At 40.6% G+C, this 12,730-nt stretch overlaps 1 protein-coding gene across 6 annotated transcripts in view; it reads left to right on the top strand.

The window, feature by feature from the left end:
- macrod2 (mono-ADP ribosylhydrolase 2) overlaps positions 1-8,748 on the top strand; it is a 274,895-nt gene extending 266,147 nt beyond the window's left edge. For 4 of the 6 annotated variants that reach the window (XM_037271888.1, XM_037271887.1, XM_037271889.1 and 1 more), the window contains 3 exons: positions 6,498-6,533; positions 7,308-7,379; positions 8,564-8,748. In XM_037271888.1, coding sequence (XP_037127783.1) covers positions 6,498-6,533; positions 7,308-7,379; positions 8,564-8,586 — 131 coding nt within the window. In that variant the 3' untranslated portion in view covers positions 8,587-8,748. The remainder of the gene's footprint in view (positions 1-6,497; positions 6,534-7,307; positions 7,380-8,563) is intronic. The other 2 variants (XM_037271891.1, XM_037271890.1) reach the window with 1 other exon arrangement.
- The last annotated feature ends 3,982 nt before the right edge of the window (positions 8,749-12,730 follow it).

Raw genomic sequence — 12,730 nt, 5'->3', positions numbered from 1 at the left:
ACTTTCAAAAATGTTCTGTTCTTCCTTCTGTCTACTTTTGTCTGATTCCCCTCACTCCCAAAAAAAAAAATTGTTCTCTTGGGAGCGCAGAGAGACGCGTCATGTTGGTGCTGAAATCTTGACGGACAGGCAAACTATGAATTGGCTCGCTGTAAAAGTCATTGTCATGCCTCTCGCACATCAATTGAATTGTAAGAAATGAAGTGTTCTCTTGCTGTCTATAATACGCCACTTGCTGACAGCTGCCACAGTAACAAGATCATCAATGTTATTGATTGTCTGTGCTTTTAATATCATAACAGTTAAGTGTATGTTTCTCTTGAGGTCTGCCAATTAAGCTGCCCTGGAACTGACCTTTGTGGTGATAGGCAGGACTCTAGCAGCACTCCCACTTTTTACTACTCTCGAGACAAGCGCTTTGATTACACTGACTGCTTCATTGCATGATTTCCTGTGGAAAGCCAGGAGTTGCCCAGAGGAGGCATCACTCCCTAACTGCAAATGAAGGCCTGCGCTGCAGCCTCTTGTCACCCATACAAACATTCCCTGTTTCCACATTCATCCATTTGGTGTATTCCATTCATGTCATAGTGCAAGATTTGCATTACCTCTGTGTCAAATTAAGCATTTTCTCGACCTACACTGGATTGATATAGTAAGGTACGATCGGGATTGAAGCCGGTTTTGTGCGGCAAGTGTGGATTAAGTGTAAAGATTATGTAAAGTTATTCAGCCAGTGATGAGAGAGGAGCAGGCCACCACTGACAAGCAAGTATGTAGGTCACACAGGGGGAGGCCTCTTTTGCTTTCCCTATGGTGTCTATTTTTGTGTCATCTCCTCCACCTCTCTTAGTTCTTCGCTTAATCAGGTATTCACTCATGGCTTCTCATCTCTACCTTATTCGACTAAATTCATGACAAACCACTATGGCTAGCTTCCATTGTTTAGACTGCAGATTAAAAATGTCTTGAGAGATCAACACACCCAGTAGAGATGCTTTATCAAACGTTCATCAGTGATTATTTTTCTTTCTCTTTGGCAGCTTTTGTTTGTCTTTTCTTCTGCCATCCAATCATCTGCACGTTCTCTGTGCTCAACCCAAAGCAGATGGTGTCGTTGTTTCATTCATTCCAATGACTCATCTTGTCAAGCAAGTCCCAAGCCCTTGTAATGAGTATGGGCCTCTTCGGTCTGTTTCGAGGACCCTAACCCAATTCGGAGCTGCAGCGTCACTGCTACAAGGTTACCCAAACCCACCAGGGAGCACAAAGTTACTTGGTGTTCACAATGCTTGGGCTTTCTTATGGGGAAGAAAGGCTGAATATCAATGAAACCTCTTGTCTTCTAAGGAGGATAGCCAAGAGCGGGGCAGTCACAGGGTTGACAAAGCAAGCTTGTTTTCATCTCCTGAGCCTTTAGGTCACAGCTCAGTGGTCCTTAATTGGCTCAGATTGTTAGACAGTGTTCCATCTTAAAGTAAAGAAAACTCCAGCTATGAAACATTTACCCCCCCTTAGACACAAGCTGTTTTCCAACCTCTTGTTTGGAGAGCAGAGGCTCATACAGCTAAGCTATTTGCACGAGCTTTCACAACAAACGTAACATTAACATATGAAAATGGGATTCTTTCCACATTTACCAGCTCATTAATTCTTTTGATTTAGAACTTGTTGAGCCCCACCAGTTCTTGTTTTGCTTAAGGTGGGAGATGTTTTTAATTATCGTTGCACTTGGGCATATCAGATCTTTAACTATTCTCCCATGTACAGTTTAATGAGGGATGTTTTTCCATGCTTGTTTAATACACATGCCGTTGGACAGACCTGGACCAAGCTACTCATTGGCCACCCACTTGGTATTTGGAATTTAATTCCTTTTTCATCCGTTGCGGGGGAATGACCTTGGTATTTTCCTCTCTTATTCTCTCAAAATGAAGTACTGTTGGGCCAGAAATGGCCGTCCGTCTGTTTCATAAACGCTGCAAAACTTTAAGCTCTTCACCAGAAAATCAGCTCAAGAAAATGCAGCAATGAAAATGATTCTGAGCATACTTGATTTTCGAGTGTGATATGGTTTGCTTGTTTGTTGGTTTGTTTGCTGTAATCAAAGTCCTTCACTGAGGTAGTGATGTCATGTCTATTAGACTGTCAGAAGCTGGTCACACATTTGAGCTAGCTGAGAACAAAACTCCCTGTTTGACATAAAATGAATAGCGGTTACCTTAAACCTTCTGTCTGGAAATTTAAAGTGGATGTGAAGTCTAAAATGGTTTTTACAATATGGTCTATGTGTCCCCACTAGTCTGAACACAGCAGTTTGATTCATATTGTGTTTTTGCACTACAAATTCTGTAGCAAACTGATTTTTATCCATTTCAGGTCACGGCCATTTTGCCACTCACTGTTGATTTATAATGACATCACAGTTGCATAGGAAAGCGGCCAATCATGGCTCAGTTTGCAAACGTCACATGATTGAATTCAGAAAATAAGTGCAGCGTTCTGATTCAAACATATCAAAGGGCACTTCGGGCATGTCTTGCAATTGCTAATTGGATGTGAACCTCTGGTGCAGTGTGCACATCCATTCCAAACATGGAGCCAGTGTATTTGAAATGGTCTGCTTGGTTGACTCCATTTTGTTCCCTAAAAATCTGTGCATAACATAGTGTATTAATCTTCTACAGCGTTTTAGAAGTATAAAACATAAAATTGAGGGTAAATTTGTTCACCAGTCTTTCAGATCTTGTCGATTACAGTCTTTGTAGCTTTCTCTCCGCCCCCTTTTATCAATTTTCCAAGGATCTCGCTCGGCTGCTTTTCCATCCTTTAGTTTTCTTAACATCTACTTTGATTTCACACTGCATAGCTTCTGCTTCAAGTGCCTCAAGAAGTTGTTCCTCGGGAGGTTGCCGTGTAGTGTCTGAGCCAAAAAGCCACTCGTCACATTCTGTCTATCGATCTTTTGATCTTGTCAGCTTCAAAAAGCATCCAGTCTCTATCATCGTTGATGTCGGTGCTCGGTTTTAGTGATGTTTTTCCACTAATCTGCCCAATGAGCTAGTAAATGCGTTTGGTGTTTCCAGACCTGAATGGCTAAACTCAACCCAGCCACTTATATGCATTTTGCTTGCCGTTATTCTGTCAGTTTGGCCTGTTGGTTTTATTTTGTGTGTCATATTTTGGCACTCGGGATCTTGAAATCCACGATTTCGCTGTGGCTCTCACAAGCCAACAATGTTCTTCCTTAAGTGAGGTAACTGCTTCTGCTAATACAGACACAGTCATCAAATCCAGCTGACGTGGCAGGACCTTGCAAGTGCTCCAATTTTACTTTGCCTGATATGAAGCCTTGTCATGATGAAACTATAATCATACAATTTCATCCTCACTAGCTGGCGATCTAATTGTCCACACTGCGTAGTACCCAACAATCATCCCCACTGTCTCCATAACCTTCTAAACATAAAACACAATAGAATTAAAGGTTGAATAACCCACTGGAGAACCAAAATGCGACAGATCCAGATGGATCTGTTGGACTCATATTCACGATACGTACACCTACTGTGGATGCTTCAATACTACAAAATCCTCTAGATTTCTCTATTTCCACCTTAGAGACAATAAGGGCCCACTGAGTTTTCCGTCAATCACTTTTTACAGGAGGTAACAATTTTTTTGGGGTTCTAGTCTGGGACTGACATGCCCATGGCTTGACATGGCAACTCAACCTTACTAATACCTTTTTCATCTCTGACTATGTAACTTCAAATGTTAGTTATGTGGTGATAAACTTGCTTGAGCAATGACACCAAGATGTCATCGCCATGCTTATAGAATATTGTAACTTCTTTTGCTACGAGAAAAGCTGCGACATTAAGTGGAGCCATGTCGAGCCAATTAGGTAACATTTAGCGGAAAAGGGGCAAAATTACATCACCGGTCGGGCACTGCACTACTGCTGATTCAAACGAAAATAAAAGATTTTTCAATGAAATGATCCCAGTAATATTTAATAGCAACTTTGTGTTGAGGAATATTTAAAATACTGTAAAATATATAATACTTGTCCATTTTAATTACAGTGATGCTTGAGCAAGGACAGTGTGGTGCAGTGTAATTACACTTCCTCTTGTCACCACATCTTGTCCAAGAAATAAATAGAAGGTGGGCTGGATGTAATTTTCTGCTTGTCTGCGTATGAGGATGACTTCAACTCATGAGTTGTCTTTTTTCCTCACTTTTATATTATGTATGTGAATACTGAATAGCACGCACTTGAGCTACTGATTGATTTTCTATTGTGGTTGTTTTCAATAAGCATCCAATTGTTCCTACTCAAGTCATTCATCTTTGTGGAGTTTGTGCTCATGATGTCTGTCAGCGAAGACCATGATTAACTCAAATTCTTTCACCATGCATGCTGGTAATTTACATTCCAAAAAGGGAAAAGCGAGACACTTTCAAGTACCCCTTAGGGTCCGTGGTCTTAGTGTTTGGAACCGCTAGTGTAAGCGGTCTCGCTTCTTGCTGAGCTGGTCAATTTAGTCTACTGTTTTTCTACACCTTACCTTATCAACCCTCAGTGGAGTGGGCCTTTCCTTCAATAGAACCTTGACAGAGGAGTGTTTTTCTTTCCCCACTACCTTGTTTGTGTTTACCACAATGCACACACAACCTTCCCTACATGATGGCCTTCCTACTGTCAGCATGCATGGGAGTAAATTTACAATGTAAATCAGACTAATGTGGCCTCGAAGACCATGTTTGTTGGACTGCAATAGAATTATGACATTTTTGCTTTTTTGGCAGTACAGAGGGAGATTCTATTACAGCAGTATTGTGTCTGCGAAGGAGCATCTGGAATGGGGCCAGGAATGAGCTCCTGCTGCTGCACACAATGCTGTGATGCTATGCTAGTCTGGATAATAAGGCAGACTTGACAGAAGCTCTCTTCCCACACATGTCACAATATCCTCATTTAAGCATCAGCGTGAACAACACCAACTGAATTGTGAAGTGTCAATGTGTAGGGTTAATTGAGGAGCAATGAATGCATCCCAATAATTTATGACTATTGACTCTGTTTGGTTTATTCTCATTTATAGTGCATGTAAACATGTGAAGATACCTTTTGACAGGGAGCTTTGAGGTTTAATAGAAGTAAATCTCCTCATAATATTAAATATATCAATATGCATTGTAAATATATAAAAATGAAAATGATGAGCTGTGTATTAACACTCTTCAAAGTATATATTGATTTTACATTAGGTTTGTTTTCCTGGCTGTTTTGCAGTAGTATAGAGCTGTGCGGCAGTATATTTGTTTCTCAAACAGTATTAATTGAACAAGCAGGTTATAAAGAAACACCAAATGGGGTCCATGTTCTCATTTTAAACCTAACTGTATATAGAAGTATGTGTCTTTAAAAGTAGAGCACTAAGTGACGCTTTCATGCACATTTATTGTATTTTTTACTTTTTACCTAGTGTAACCTCTCAGCATTGACGCCTCCTTTCCAAAACCTCAGCACTTAACTTGGTTTGTAGATTCTTATATCCCCCTCAGGGCAGTTTGATGCCTCGAGAGGAATCACACACACGCACAGACACAAAGTCTGAGACTGCTGTTGCTTCATCCTTCCTAGCCTGAAACTAACAAGGATTAGAAACTTCACTTCTGTTGCATCAGATAAAAATCCATTCTGTTTTGGGGGAAACTATTTTTGAGTCAGCATAAGATAGCTCGAATCAAAAAGGTGATGCTATCCAGCGAACAGAAGGCTGAATGTCAGTGATGGCACAAGCAGACTATACAGCAAGTAACAACTGAAAGCAAACTAACGCCTCAACAAAGGATGTGGTAACTTTATAATAAAAAAAAAGCCCAACTATTATTGTTTCCATTGAACTCTATGCATCTTATGGCCTGTCGTCCGAGATCATTTCCACAGGTTGCAGCCTAGCTACCAGCATCACTCCTTGCATTTCTTTTGGTGATGACCTTCACTGCAAGCTGCAGAATGCTTTCATTTCTAGCTGTTCTTTCATAGGCAAGCGGTTGTATTTCACGCCGCTGCTGGGCCGCCGGCCGCCGGGGGAGAGCGGGTATTTTTATGGTGTGCTTTGTTTGCCTGATTGTTGTTGCAAAAGGGGGGAAGCGGCAAGGTTTGCTCGGGGAGTGAGGAAGAAGGAAGGAGTTGTGTGACTACAGAGATAACAGGCCGTATAGAGGATGTGGAGGGAGGCTTGGTGCAGGGAGGATTCTTGTGCTGCCTTACAGGGATGGCAGTTTGTAATTAATTTTGCACGCATCTCTCTCCCTTCTCGCCTATGTTTTTTTCAGCTTTTTTTAAGTGCAACTCTAGAAAAGCACTAAATTTCCAAGCACGAGGGGCCATTAAGTAGGAATGTTAAACGTAATATCCTAGCGTTATGCAACTACTTAGAGGTTTATGAATTATATCTTAAGACATGTGCTTCACATTGCAGATGCCTCCGAGACCACACCTGGCACCAGCGCTGAAGGTGAGCATTTCACTTGTTTCTCCATTCTGCTCCCTGTTGTTAAAGTGATATATTGCAGAAACCCACCACCGTTCACTGCTGGCATTCTTTACTCTGTTACATTGTTTTTTTTGCTTCCCTGCTACTTAAAGAATAACTATTCATATTCACACCAAGGCTTCAAGAAGTGTAGATAGACTATGAGATAATAGATAATATTTTGAGCTTGTACTTGAAAGTTCTTCTTAGCCTATTAATTTATAGCTTATAATTTAGATTTACTTTCAATAGTGGCAGACGTCTTCTGAGAATTGTGAACAATTTCAAATAACTGTCATTGTTGACACAAAACTTTCAAGTCACAAAAAGCCTACTAGAACATTCGAACTTAAGGGTTTTATTTATTTGGGGCGATTTTAGACTTTCAATGGTGGCAGGTGTGTATTGACGCTCATTAAAGATACGCTTGAATGTGATTTGTTAATTCTGATGACAGGCACAGCCCCAGTTTTGAGTGAGTGTGCACATTTACGTATGTAAACACATCCGTTTATTTTACATTTCCTCTCTAAAAGATTTTTTTCCCACTTGAGTTGTTTTTTTTCATATGTCACCAAAATGGGATCAGCAGTGGGTGTACTCTATTTTATGGATTCTTCCTCAGCATGTGGGCCATCCATCCCAAATTTGGGATTATAGTGTTTTTTGCCAGTAAAGCTTACATAATGATTACGAAGACAAAACATATTCATTTTGCTTCTGTTTTCTTCTATTTTCACTCCCACTTCACTTCAGAGGGGATAAAAGATCATGTTGAGAGTTCAGGGGAACACGAATCCATAGTGTCTATCAGCATGAAGTCCAAAGGTAAGAAAAACACGGAGGATGTATTCCCATTCATTCAGAACACTGCAAACGGATGCATACGAGGCCACAGCTGCCAAATTAAAATTCCCTCCGACCCGAGGTTGTCTTGGAATTACTTAGCCAAATCTGCCGAGCCACTCCACGAAACCGAGCGCGACACAGCTTCGCCCTCCTCGGATTCATGCTGTCTCTCCTGCAGAGCTCTTGCACTCCTCCCCATCTGTCTCCATCTTAGCAGGCAAAGACATCAGGCAGACAGTCTTTACGTGCGCCTTCAGGGCCAAATGCATTTGTAAATGCACCCCCCCCAACCCCATTTCAGGTCTGCAGCCATGACCCTGGTATTTTGGTATAAATGTGTCAGCATGTCTGTGGAGATTGAGTGTGATAAATTGCTTGCAAACTCGACGATCAGACGTTCAATAAATCAAGTGTGCAATACATATTATTCCAAGGTGCGGACAAGACAGACTGTAGGGGCGATAATCATGCAAATAAATCATATTTGATACGAATACCGCGCTATTCTCAAGTCCCCACTGAGATTTGGGCATAATAACGCAGCATATAATTGGAATGACGCAGTTCCACAGAATACAAAGAATTTGGATGTCTGCATGTGTTCTGTATTTGGATTTTGTCCTACGTTAAGTAGAATAATGTGTATCTGATTTGATCATTATTGATTTCCGGGGAGGGCATAGTAGAACTTAAAAAAAAATGCTCAGAAAGAGGTGGGTGTTAGTTGGAGGGATTTAAAACTGAAGCTTGCATGCTGCCTATTTCAAAAGCAATATTAGGAGTTTCCTTCTGGGATGATTGAATGTTCAATATGTATGGCACTGAAAAATACAAATAGTGTGGAGGGGGGTCTTCTTTATTTTGTCAGGACACAGAAGTTGGATCCCAATAATTCGACAATCAAAATAAAAGTAATAATACTTCATCGAGACAGTTTCTTCCAAAAGAATATTTCTGAATGAAAGTATCAGAACCGTGTGGATCTTCTCTATGTGAATTTTTATGAATGTTGCAAACACTTTTATTTGGATAGATTTAACCAAGATAGTCAGCCCTCAAAAACACAAGGGAAACAGTACACAGCACCATATAAAAGAATTTTGGAGCCAGAAATAAAGCCCTGCTGCAATCCTAATTCCAAAATAACTTTATTCTGTGTGCAGACGCTGCTGAGAAGAAAGACTGACCGCCTGAGGGAAGGACAATCAACCTCATCTGACAGCCAGCAATTTGACTGAAGGCCATTCACACGAGAATCAGACAAGCCCAATGGCGATTTGGGTGCTGCCGCCGGTTCAGGACATCCCGTTATTCACATATCCAATTTGGTTTTGCCCATTTCTTATTTGTTAATACAACCACGAGCCTGAAAGTCATGTGCATCCAAAACCTTTCGGGGGGCGGGGGGACTTGAACATATCAAGCAGAAAAGAGGAGCCATAACTCACCATGTCATCATAACCTTTCCATTGTGCCAGCTAAATGAAATGAGATGAAGTGAGTTTCTTTGTTAGAGCCACGCCCACTAGGAGAGCACACTATCAACAAGTCGGATTCACATATTAGTAAAATTTCGTTCATACAAAGAAAAATATCGTCAGTTCAAGTTACCGTGATCAAGGCCAAGGTTACTCTGTTATATTCAAACTGCTCTCTGAAACTTTTTTCTTTACTTCTTAACTCCCACACAGTTTAAAAGTGATGATTGTCTTCTAGCAAATGAACTCGCTGTTTCTCTTTCCCCACCTTTGACCCAACCCCCACTTCTTCATCATTCTCTGTGCATGCCAGCAAATTACTTTGACAAAATGAGTCATCTCTTCTTGTCTCCTTTTCAGATTGTCTAATATTTGTGGAAGAATCTGCCTTATCTCATCAAACATGCAATCGCTATCACAAAGAGTTGGGCTAAGTATTAATTTTGAGTTTTGTCATTGAAGTCACTAAAAGGCTACTCACTACCTGTTGATTGTTAATTAATTACTTTCAAATAATTTTTAGTTCAATGGTCTTTATGGCCCACCTTCAGTGGTGCCACACTGATGATCGAATGGGTTCGAGAGTTCTAAGGAATGTTGCCTTCATACTTTGGTGTTTGCTTTGCTAAAATATAACTGAAAGAATGAATAAAGATTGAAATGGGAGTCGCGTCTCGGTTTTGAATGCCGCACATCTTATCTTGCCTGATGACAGGATCTCATGTTTTATTTAATTCAGATTGCATTGGGTACAGTTAACATTACCTCAGCTCATGTATTATAGGCGAGCCGCCGTAACGGAGCAATCAGACGGGCGTCTCTGGGCAGACAAGAATAATTAGTGCGTCCTGTGATCTGCTGCACGCTAACTCTCAGGCGTTCCCCTCTGAATCAAATGAGACGAGATGCGTGACAGACATCCTCACCTCAGAAACCCGCGGAGAAACTCAAGCAAGTCTTGATGTGAGTGCCTCCGGTGGTTGCGTTTAATATCGACAAGGTTGTCGCGTCACCCAACAAAGGATAAAAAAGATTCCGTTTATTTGCGTGTGTGCTTTCTTCACTTGCCACTTTGGCACCCGTATTGCTGCCGGGTCAAGGTAGTGAAGCCTCCAGTTGTAAGGGAGCCATACAGACTGTTCTCACTTACGATTAAGGTCATTCATTATGATGTTACATCAAGTTTGCATTACCGGCTTGAATAAGGCTGGTACTTTAGAAAAAAAAGTACTTTTGTCCACAATTGTATAAGTCTACATTTTTGTTAAAGATTTATTTCAGCATTTCTCAAACAGTACCAAATCAATATTTGATCTTTTGAGCAGAAGAAAAAGCATGCATACAACCCGTTTGCCCATGGTTGCTTTTGTTAATTGCTTTTTTTCTTGTTGACGCGCAAGATCCAAGCGGTAGCGCAAAACCATATACCAGTAACGTAACCCAGCTTCTAACCGTGATCAAAGCATACCAAACACATATATCCAGTGTTCCCCTATTTTCATGTCATCCTATTTTTATGTTTTTGTTTCAAACAACTAACATGAATGACAAAACAGGTTCGCTAAGACTAATTACTGCTGGGCATGGTGGAACATAAGTGCCGAGGGCCAAATGTCATTTCTTAATTTGCAACCAAATTGTAAGACTAACTGTGTACGTATTAACAATGATCCAGTGCAGTTAATTAATGCATTGTTAAATACTTCCTAAAATAAATCAGACTTAACAAAATGTATAATTTAACTAAAAGACTCAAAGAATGATAAAACCAACCAAAAAAACCCATTAATATTGTGTCTTCTCTATTCAGCTGGTACGTGTCCATTTTTATGTCGGTGTCGAGGAGCTAAAAGACTTTTTCACAAGTGTAAACCAAATTTATTTTAGACCTTTTATAAATTTGCATTATTTTGTTGTTTTATAAAGCTGTAACATTGTTGTTGGGCAATATGTTAAGTTGCCTTATCCTATCGAATATCTTTTTCCGAATTACAAAACTCGTAAATGAGTTAGTTAATCAGTACTTGAGTAGGTTTTTTGAGTACTTATTTACTCTTGCTAATAATTTGGAAAACAACTTTGCTTTTAGAATTATTATTTGTTATTGTCATTGCACAGTTTATAATCAATTGAATTTTTTATGTAAAGTGTTTTTATGAGATCATATAAAAACCCAAAACGGAACTCCAACAGCTTTCTGATAAAAATCTGACAACTTTTCTCACCCCTTTGGCAGCTTCCATATTTATGTTCCGGTAACTTGCAGAAAGGCCAAACGGTTGTCAGGACAGATTGTCCCTGGAAGAAAAAGAGTTTAAATGTTAATGACTTCATTTAAATGTTGCATGTCAGAGCCGAGGGTTCCGTGAATCGGAGCCATAGATCAGTGTCAAGGGAAACGGCTCCCTGGTCCTGCTGCTGTGCACAGGCGCTTTGGCATAACAGCCACTTCAGTGCTACAATAACAAAGCACCTATTCCACAAAAATAGCCCGAGGCCCTCCATTCTACTCGCTCCAATGTTAGAATTGCCGTGAAAAAAATTGTTCATCCTTCACTGCAGAATCACATGATCAGCAACAAATCCTACGCAGAGCTGCACGTTCACCTGTTTCGTGTTTGTGACGAGCTTGAATAAGCTTTGATTGACACGTGTAACGTTCATGTTTGTCACTTTCTATTCTATCTGGCAGGCCTCATCAAGGTGCTGTGGGATAATGTGCATCATTTATTCCATTTTCCACATGAAAGCTCTTAGGGCCCCATCTTACATAAACATGCATTAGCAGCCCCCCCCCCCCGCCAATGCCACGCCATGGCGAGCCTGCGCCACGCTTGATGTTAACACGGCACAAACAAATTGGGGAGAAATAATTTAAGCTCGAAAGCCTTAAATCCCAGCACAAGATAAGCGTTTTCATCTGAAGTACAGTGTTTGTCCTTCATGAAAATTCATCACCAGCCCACATGAGGCAAAGGCAACACTATAGGTGAACTAAGCTGAGATAAACACTCTAATTGGGATGAAATTTGACGCCACTCATTATGGATGCCTGCCTTCAAAGGTGTGGAGATGCTCTGAAAAATGTTGAAAGGAGCTGCAGTGTTGCTTTGAATAAGAGAGAGAGAGCGAGAGAGAGAGAATGCGTCGATTTGAGTCCCACAGCACAGGACGTAGATCACATATTGTTTGACTAAAAAAAAAAAAAAAATTGGCCGTTTGTCTGGTACCGATGGCCCCACATGACAAGGCACGAGAAAGAATTATACCAATTAATCCTGTCCTTGGCCCTTTCCGTTTTGTTGCTCTAATTATCAACACGATAATAATGTGCTGACTCGGGTGAACGGCAAAGTTTTACTACCATTGTTGCGAGACTGCAGATAAGACCAGCCATTCAGAAGCGCATTGCTTTATTTTCTTGTCTATAAAAATCATAATAACCTTCAATACCAATCAGCAATGTAGGCACTGGGAATCACTCTAGGAGATTATTCCGATGATTTCCCATCTGCTTTCATAGAAAATCATTTAGTGACTATGCACAAGAGTGGCATCCACACCTGAATCCACTTCCCTCCTGTTGTCAGTAACAACAACAAAGCTTGGATCAGAGAGCCTTGAGGAAAATAAGAAAACTCATCTGAGGATGAAACTAATGTGTGCGCAGGAAAATTATGACGCTGTTCTAGGGGTTGAACTGAGTAAAAGGATGAAGAGCAGCCATGATTACAACATTCCCGAGATACCACTCTTGAGGATTTATTTTTGGTCCCTAAAGATGTTTCTTCTATTCTCAGTCTTAAACTTTCAGATTCATCCTAACCACAATTTTCCCAAGCCCTTTTTTAG

This window comes from Syngnathus acus, chromosome 15, assembly GCF_901709675.1.
Source record: "Syngnathus acus chromosome 15, fSynAcu1.2, whole genome shotgun sequence".
In the NCBI taxonomy this organism is placed as follows: Eukaryota; Metazoa; Chordata; class Actinopteri; order Syngnathiformes; family Syngnathidae; genus Syngnathus; species Syngnathus acus.
Note: the sequence above shows the minus strand (reverse complement) of the source record. Positions and strands in the feature narration are given on the sequence as shown.